This window comes from Acomys russatus, chromosome 8 (assembly GCF_903995435.1).
Source record: "Acomys russatus chromosome 8, mAcoRus1.1, whole genome shotgun sequence".
NCBI lineage: Eukaryota > Metazoa > Chordata > Mammalia > Rodentia > Muridae > Acomys > Acomys russatus.
Genome location: NC_067144.1, coordinates 5,735,616 through 5,744,584, shown reverse-complemented (window position 1 = coordinate 5,744,584; position 8,969 = coordinate 5,735,616). Strand labels below are relative to the sequence as shown.

General features: G+C 53.2%; 1 protein-coding gene across 1 annotated transcript; it reads right to left on the bottom strand.

Annotated features, from left to right (window-relative positions):
• Positions 1-283: 283 nt before the first annotated feature.
• Positions 284-6,363, bottom strand: Ap2m1 (adaptor related protein complex 2 subunit mu 1). Its single transcript, XM_051150712.1, has 10 exons — positions 6,247-6,363; positions 4,393-4,658; positions 3,434-3,516; positions 2,742-2,877; positions 2,504-2,645; positions 2,074-2,193; positions 1,853-1,988; positions 1,657-1,754; positions 1,036-1,147; positions 284-450 (listed from the first exon to the last, which is right to left on the bottom strand). Exons 1-10 carry the CDS (start codon positions 6,318-6,320, stop codon positions 316-318), a joined length of 1,302 nt encoding a protein of 433 aa, XP_051006669.1. The 5' UTR covers positions 6,321-6,363; the 3' UTR covers positions 284-315.
• Positions 6,364-8,969: the final 2,606 nt, after the last annotated feature.

Below are 8,969 nucleotides of genomic sequence, written 5' to 3'. Positions count from 1 at the left end.
CCGCAAGGGTAGGGAGAAGAGGGGGCCACCTGGCTTTGGTCACAAAACACAAGGCCTGGCACTAAGCCAAGACAGAGAGATGGAAGAGAAGCCTCAAAAACCACCCTGCCCAGGAAGCCAGGGACTGCCTCACAGGCCCCACTGTAATGTGGCTGGTTCAGACCTATGCTCGGGGGCTGTTGTAAAGGAAAGGCAGCGAAGCAGGAGGGAGGGAAGACACTGATGAGTGGTCGGAGGGGAGGGTGGGGGACGGGGTGGACTTGTAGGACAGGGTGGGTGGGCAGGTGGGCAGGTGGGCCAGCTGCTACTTTGCAGCTAGCAGCGGGTTTCATAAATGCCACTGCGGCCAATGTATCGCACCCATTTGATGACATCATGGTCGCTGTAGTTCAGCTTCGGCTCGAAGACCTTCAAGTAGCGCACCTTGAGGCCAGAAGGCGCGAATGGCACCTGGGCAGAGGACACCTCCGATTAGGAACATGGCCATTCTATCACAGTGGCTACTCTAGCAAGGTTCATGGTTCATCCCTTCCATCTACCACATGGGACAGCCGGGGGCCTGAGGAAACAATGCTGGGGTTGTCACAGTTACTAGGAATCTCTCACGTCTGAAGAAGAGCCCAGCTGTGAAGAGAACCATGCCCTCCATCGGAAGGAGGTAACCAGACAACTGCCTTTGAAAAGTATGCACCCTTGTCAGTACTATGGATGGAAAAATGAAGTGGAGAAAAAGATGTGTCTAATTCACACAAAGCCAAGTCAGCTCTTCTTGTTTCTTAGCGGCATTCTCTTAATTTCCTTTCGAACAATCTAAATGTTTCTCAACAACTATGTTGTGACAAGCCAAGAGAAGTCAAAGCTTTTAATCAGTTTAAATTTCAATTTCTGCTAAGAGGCTTAAAGGGGAAGGGGTCTATCAAGCCAAGGCATTTCCTAGTCTAGGCCCAGTTTCCTTATCTCTAAGAAGCAGACACTGACTGGCCCCTGGCTTTCCTGTCACCCCAGCCATGGCACTAGGCCCCTCCTCTGCCTTACCTCGAAATTCATGGAAATGGGGGGTCGTGCCCATTTCTTCTTATCGTTGGTGGGCAGGAGCTCAATCTCTGCGCTGATCTGCGACTCCTTCATGCCCGCCATGCGCTTGATCCTAGAACACAGGGGTCATGGGCAACAGAGCTGTGCTAGTTTGGAGAATTTTCAAAGTAGGGCTTGCTTGCTTCCAGCATGGAGAGGAAGAGGGACTCGGAGCCTAGGAGCTCATGGGAGGCACCAGCACAGGGAGCAGTTAGGTTCCTGGTAACTACTGCAGCACTTGGGGCTGCAATTTCTTCTTTGATGGATGGGTGAGGTCTCCCTACCCAGACTGTGCTTCAGACACAAGACAAGGGCCAATGGGGAATATTCTTGGAAAACAGACACACAGATGAGCTCAAATGTAGATGTGCGTGTGCACACACACACACACACACACACACACACATGCACACACGCACGCACGCGTGCAAGCACTAAAGGCTGACAATACAAGCAGAGGTCCATGGAGAAGCACGCACGCTTCTCTCACCCCGTACTCCACACAGGAAGACAGAAGAGGAAACTTAATGAGAAGGCACACCACGGCATCTGGAGCCTGCCTGTGGCCTCCTCAAGACTCACTTCCATACAATGGCGTTCTCGCTGGCCTTGTACTTGGCCTTCCCCTTCATGCAGATCACCTGCACCCCGCTCGTGTTCAGTGGGGTTGGGATCCTCACCTAGAGGTGACACACCTGTCAGTGAGCTCTCAGAAGGCCTAAAGCATCTGCCTTTATCCCCGAGTCAAGTTTTCGGCTTCCGAGTCCCCAGTCCCCACCTCAATCTTCTGGGCCAGAAGTGAGGGCTTGAAGTTGGACTTGATGACCACCTTGACCTCCAGTTTGGTGCGTCCCACTTCCCGCACCAACGGGATCACCCGGAAAGGAAGAATGATGTCCTTGGTAGTTCGGTATCTTTGGAGAAAAGAACACGTTTGATGGCACAGGGCCACTCCCACTTCCTCCTCACCCCCACCCCGCAACTCCCGACTCCCGGCACCTCATGAGTTCAAACTCTCCGTCGGGAGGGATGAAGCTGATGCTTCGCTCAGAGTCAAACTTGCTGAGGCGCACACACTGGTGGAAGGTGCAGTCGTCAATGGCTATGGACTGCTTCCCGCTGCGAACAGAAGCAGAGCTCAGAGCCATGCCACAGCCGGCCAGCCGCGCACGCGCGTCACGGGAAGCTGCAGAGCACAGCCCTCCCACCTGGGAACCCCTGCTCGGCAGCTGGAGGTGAGGGAGAACCCTGCTGCTCAGGCCCAAACAAAGGAGCTTGCTCTCTGAGGACAGAGACAGTCTCTTCATCTGTCTTAGCACTGATGCTAAGACTAACCGGCCACAGATGCTCTTAGAAAGACAGAATTAGCAATTCCAGTCTGGTTTGCTAGGCCTCACTCAGCTTCCCCTGAGCTCCCAGACTCAGGTACCTCTTGCTTGTTTCATCAGCTGTGCCTTTGCCTTGCTTCTCGATGACAATCTTGTCATTCATTCCAAACTTGCACTCAGGCATGCCACTCAGGTAACTCTTCATCACCACCCGGCCCGACACATGGGCGCTCAGCACCTGCCCTGGTGACAGAACAGACAACCAGGGAGCAGCTAAGCCCTGTTCACGGGCTGGGATCCGCCCCACCCCCTCGGGTCTCATCATGAGAAGGCTCTTACCCTGTGGGGACATGAGCAAGTTTACACTCTCCAGAACATCTAGGAAGAGTTCATTTCGGCGATACTTGATGCCTTCCCGCCGCCAGCCAATCTGCCCGGTCACCTGGCTGGTGATCTGGGACTGCTCCTCTTTTGTCTGTACGAGGCAAAGGTGGCCAGTACACTCATTCCTCTCCCCACGCCAACCGTCTCTCCCGCTTCTGTCCTTTACTCTCTAACCCATCCTCCCTCACAACCTTTACGGGGCAGGGTCTGTACAACAGAAGGAGGCTCAGCGGCCAACGCAAGGCACGACATACCTGATGCTAGAAGGCGCAGAGCCAGCAAATTCCCAGCAGGAGGCAGCATGGTCAGCAAAAAAAAAAAAAAGAAGAAAGCTGTGAGGCTTGAGTCTGAGGAGAGCCTATGTGCTCTTCTGAGGAAGACAAGGCCTCCCCCACCACCACACCCACTGCCCTCGGTCTCCAAGAAACCAACTGAGCTGTATTCCTGGCAAAAGAGATGCCGAGTTGGCAGCTTCTGGGGTAGGAGAGCTACCCAGAGCAAAAGAGGTCTGCAGTCACGGCTGGAGGCTGAGGCCAGAGCTTCCTGCCAAGGGCGGTCTCATGAGTCAGCTGCGATAAAGCTGGGGATCAGCAGGAAGGAACAGAGTTTGGGGTCCACCCTACCTGTATGCTGTACAATTCAAGTACCTGACTCTTGATGCCCTGCTGGGTGATGAAGGTTTTCAGTGCACCTGTCTCTGAGTTCTGTGGGTAGCCAAAGTCCAGAATCTCTGCAAAAAGAAGAGAATTGTAGCCAGGAAGTGGGGTGCACAGCTTTGATCCCAGCACTCGGGAGGCAGAGGCAGGCGGATCTCTGAGTTCGAGGCCAGCCTGGTCTACAAAGCCAGTTCCAGGACAGCCAGGACTACACAGAGAAACCCTGGCTCAAGAACAAAAAGCAAAACAAAAAGAAGTGAATTATCAGTCTCCTTCCAGCCTGTCCTTCCTCTGGTCTGGATATCCCTGGCTAGCACAGGCCCTGGCGCTGTGTGGAATCATGTGCAGAAAGGTCTTCTAGCTCAAGAGCGGTCAGTTTAGGATTTGTTCTTCATAAGAAAATGTAACTTTTTTTTCAAATATTAAAAAAAAAAATCACAGAAGAGTCACATGGTCAGTGGGTTAAGAGGCTAAAAAAATCATGAGCCCTCATTTTCTCCAGAAAACAGATGCTGTTAAAGAGGAAGCTTCTCAGACTCTGAGAGAGGAAAGAGGACAGGCAGAGGGGCAGGCGGAGGGACAGGCAGAGGGGCAGAAGGCTTCCTTTTCTCTGGGCTCTGAGGCAGTGTTGAGATGAGAGCTGAAGGCAGTTTGTGAACTCCGGCTCAAACTGCAAAGGCGTGAGACTAACACAGGCGGCTCAGCCACCGGCCCTCCCAGTCAGATGCCTAGGCCCAGCAAAGAGCAAAACGTCATCACCCCACCTGCTGGCTTATTTTTGTATTCTACTTCAAACCAGCCTTTGGGTTTGGCTTTGGACTGGCTGTATCAAAGACGCCTAAGCGATCAGAGACTCAAGAAAGTTCAGAGTATCCCAAAATCTCCGGAATCCAAAATCCCTCCCAGTTAGGTTATCCCCCACCACGGCTATCAGCCCTCAGATGCCTCACCATCCAGCAACTCGTATATGAGCACAAAGTTGTTCTTGATGTTTTCCTCACTGATCTTGCCAAAGTAAGCAGCCATGACATCACACATCTTATAGAGGAACTCGAAGACCATGGCAGCATTCACATTCTGCTTGGTGACTGCTGCCAGCCAGATGTTGGACCTCTTAACATGGAAGAAGCTGGTGCGAGCGATGTTTGTGACAGGACTGCGCACCTGCTGCCGTGCGTGAATAACATTGACCCGGAAGGCATCCACGGCATTCCTCCTGAGGGAAAAGGATGCAAAGAGGCTGTTCGGCACCTAGGCAGACCTCACCCCACGGGAATCACCTACAGATGCTGGCAGCTCCACCCTCCAACCACTGAAATCTGACATTTATTTAAAAGTGAAAGCCTGAACCACTAGGGTTCCCCTCTTACAGCACCCAGTAGGGTCAGGGGGAGAGGGCCCACACTGGGCTGCTATCTGAAGGCTGTGAGAAATAGGGAGGTCAAAGGTTAATGATGGAAGGGTAGGTGCAGTGTCAATAAACTGATTCCCAGACCTGACTCTAACTTCCTAGATATAGCCCAGATGTCATCTCTCTAGCTTTCCAGGAAGTTCCAGGCCCTGAAGAGAAAGACATCTCTATTGGGCCCACCAGTGGGGAAAGCCAACTCCTCCGAAAGTTGGACAAAGCTAGTATGACCTCCGAGAAGACTCAACTGCACAGGGTGAGATGGGGCTATGGACCATACTACACAATTCTATTCTAAGATCCAACCCCTTAAGTTAAGGGGACGGAAAATGGCGAAGGAAAACAATTTGAGGGCGGGACCCCCTACCCGCCTGTACCTGAGTGGCAGCTTGACAGGCTGCTTACCTATTGCTACATCAGCCAATGAGATGGGATGAGAGAAATGACGCCAGCAAGAGGAGGAGAGTGACAGCAAGGAGAGATAGGGTTAGACGACACACAACACACCAAGGGCGGGGGAGGCACAAACCATGAGGCTGGAGCAGACAAGACAGGCAAAAGGTAGAGAGCACACACCAACACATGCAGAGTGTCACATGGCCCAGCAGAGGTGGGAGGAACAGGAAGAGGTGGAACCAGCTGGGTTCACTTAGGCTAGGCACTGCTACAAAGCCTAGCTCAGCTTTTTCACCGCAATGGATACAGCCACAAAGGCCAGGCCAAGCCAGCCCATCAGCCAGGAAGACAAGACGATAGGTCTATTTACTCAAGCTCTGAGAAAGAAAACCAAGGTAGAAGAGCCAGGAGTCTGGCCTCAGGGTAGAGCAGTGGAGGATTCCTAGTCAGCAAGGAGCCACAGTGTGAAAGAAGAGAGGGTGCAGTGAGCTCTTTGTGAGGCCTGAGGCCGTAAGACACGGAGCTTTGTGGTTCTACCCAGACGAACCCACAAAGGCAGCATGACCCACAGAGCGTATCAAGCCTGTTCACAGCCGGGGAGGGCCCAGAAGAAGCAAGAACAGCACACAGCGGAGGAGCCAGCGCACTAAAGAGGGCTTTTTAAAGGAGATCTAGGTAAGGCTCTTGGCATGAAAAGAATTTGAAAGCAAGATTTAGATGGATTAGTTCAACCCTGGACACAGCACATCCTCCTGAAAGGAAGACCCAACCTGACTGGGCAAAAGCGCTCATCTCCAGCCACCAGACCTATTCCCAAGAGGCACAGGAGTAGGAAGGGCAGGAATTCCTAAGCCTGGGGGGGCGGGTGGGGGCAGGAGTCATTCCAAGGGCCTCAGCCTAACTGCTAGGCCAGTGTCCAGTGGGAACCAGGCTATATTGCATGCTAAGGCTGAGGCAAAAAAGGAGGTTGGGGCACAGCATGCTCAGCCGAGGAACTTACCCGATGTCATCTCTGTAGACCCTGGAGATGAGCACTTCCCCCTTGTGATTATAGATGAACAAGCCCCCGATCATGGTGGCAGCTCAGTCACTGCGACCCATCGCTCTGAGAACAGACCTAGGTGGGAAAGGTGGGGAGGGGGACAATCTTCAGAAGCCTTGGCCAAGTCCCCAGTGGGGGCTGTAGGCGCTTAGGTTTCTTCCTGACCCAGTCCTCTAGCAAGTGCCCCTGCGACTCTCCCAAGGAAGCCCCTCCCCCCCCCCCCAGCTAGGCTCCAGTTCCTGTTTATTCCACTCTGGATAGGAGAAAGCAAGTTAAGTGGGGCCCAGGATTAAGGCCATTTCCACCCAACCTCTTCTGAGGGCCGGACAGGAGAGGAACCCCCACCCCTTCCTCACAGTGCTGATCTCAGCAGAGGCTTCTTTCCAACCCCCTGCTGTGCAGACTCTCACTCAGGCTCCTTCCAGTGAGTCACTCAGAGAGAGTCAAGCAGAGATGGCGGTAGGAATTAACTGCAGTTGGCTTGGGCCTGGGACCGCCACCAGGCACAACCTTTAGAGCGAGCACTACCCTTCTGAGAAGGCACCAGAAGAGGAACCTCGACAAGTCGACGCATTCCAGGAAAGGGTGTGCAGGCTGAGGTGGGGGTAGGAGGGGAGGGCCTTAGGAATGTGGCTGAAGCAGGCACGTCTTTCTCCGGCAGTGAGCTAAACAGGCGAAGGAGCCCCAGGCGGGCAACAAAACTCACTCCAATGAGTTGTTGTAATTCTTTTTTGAAAAAAAGATTTTTACCTTCACATATGCACATAGGTGTGTATACTGTGTGTGGGGAAGCTAGAAGGTGTCAGATTACACACACACACACACACACACACACACACACACACACACAGCCGGAATTACAGAGAGTTGTGAGCCAAATGACATGGGTGCTGGGGTCTGAACTCAGCTATTCTGGAAGAGCAGTATGTACTCTTAAACGCTGAGCCCCCTTTACAATTATTTCTGGCCACTGTCCTTTCAAAATGTCAAAGTGCCATAACACTTAAGTAGCATTAATCCTGCCATCTAAATTGTGACTCCGTATCTGCCAAGTAAGTCACTTCTGGCCTGATGTCTATAAGCAATGGGCAGGGATAACAGAATGCCTCAACTGCCCAAATTATTTGGGTCAAAACCAATTTAGATTATTTGAGAAAAGGAGTTAATCCGGTTCTAGGTTTTTCTGGATTAGCCCAGGTATTAATTTCACAGATGTTAGTTTAAAGGACTTTCTGAAACGGGAAAATAAACTCAAGACCAGTGACAAATCTCTTAAGGTAGTGGACATACTCTGCTCTCCCAGTCCCAAAAGAAGCAGAGAGAGAGAAAGTGCAAAATGGACGTTGAGGCCCGAGCAAAGGACCAAGTCCACAGGTATCAAGTGGTAGGTAGTTCAGGGCACTAGAAACGCGGGTGGGGGATGGTATGTGATGTGTCCGTGTCCTGGACAGGAATGGCACATTTAGTTAAGGGAACGGTGAGCTGTAATTGCTAGCAGTATACTAGGGTGACCCCACAGCAGCAAACACAGGCTGTGGGAGTCCCTAAAGTTCTCCTATGGCAAAGGTCATAGGAGCTTTGGGGGGGGGGGGCGGGGAAAGGTGGAAATAGACTGACATAGACTGACAGTAGAAAAAGGGGCCTACTCTGCGGTTCGTGAGGCATGAGGGGCTGGCTGGGGTTTTTCTAAGCGGAGGAAGGAGGCATCCAAAGCCGGGGAGATGGCACCACGGGATGCGGGGGCTGTGACAGGTCTCAGGGAGAAAAGCCGAGGAGGTAAACCAGGAGGAAGGGCTATTGCAAGGTTCGAGACTTGTCTCTGTCCAAGGGAGTGGCACCAAGGGATGTCACTGTCCTAGGGCGGGGGGGATGGGGGAAACGGGAAACCTCAGGGTTGAGCGGCTGTCAGGATTCTAGGGATGGGGCGCCGCGCGGCGTCCCGGCTCTAGGATTCCGGCCGGTGTCTCTCTCCAGAGACGCCCGGCGGGTCACCGGAGGGCGGAGGGCGTCGCTCCCCGCCCTTGCTGCAATCGCGCCCGAGGCACCCCAGGCGGGCCGTCTGCTCCCTCCCGGGTCTGAAAGCCGAGGCCACTCCCAGGTGTGGGCAGTTTTCCACCCAGCTCAGGGCAAGGCAGGGCAGGCGACCACGGCACCCTTGATGCCCGGTAAAGACGCATAATTTCAGCTCCCCAGCTCACCTGGAGTCAGCAGCCCCCACAAGGCCGGCCGGCCGCTCTCGGATCCCAAGATGTCCGCCCGCCCCCTGCTCGCCTGTCCGCTGCCTCGGCTTTCACTGCAGTGCTCCCGCCCCGCCCCGATCTCAGCTGCGCCTGCGCGCTTGCCTCCAGCGGCGACTACAAGTCCCGTCAGTCCCCGCAGCTCTCAAGCTGATAACTCTGAGCGCCCTAGGTTCAGCAAAACTACAACTACCGACATCCTTTGAGAGAGAGCCGACGCCGGCCTTAATGCGTTGCGTGTTACTTGTAATACGTGTCGTGGTTCACTCTATCCATTAATATGCTTCACTGAGTATCACGGGAAGTGTAGTCTTGGCGATCCTCCCTGGTCCTAGTTAGATATATTAAGAGACCAAAGCTGTTTGTCGAAACCAATTGCAAATTTTGAATTACTGAAGTCATTTATTGTCTCCAGATTCCGAAAGCTGTCTATACTCACTTTAC

Excerpts from the sequence above, each read along its gene's own strand:
- Ap2m1 (XM_051150712.1), bottom strand. The coding sequence starts at position 6,320 with ATGATCGGGGGCTTGTTCATCTATAATCACAAGGGGGAAGTGCTCATC. Across the intron at positions 3,517-4,392 it reads CATATACGAGTTGCTGGATG|AGATTCTGGACTTTGGCTAC; the intron begins GTGAGGCATCTG and ends TTCTTTTTGCAG. Across the intron at positions 2,646-2,741 it reads CTTGCTCATGTCCCCACAGG|GGCAGGTGCTGAGCGCCCAT; the intron begins GTAAGAGCCTTC and ends TTCTGTCACCAG.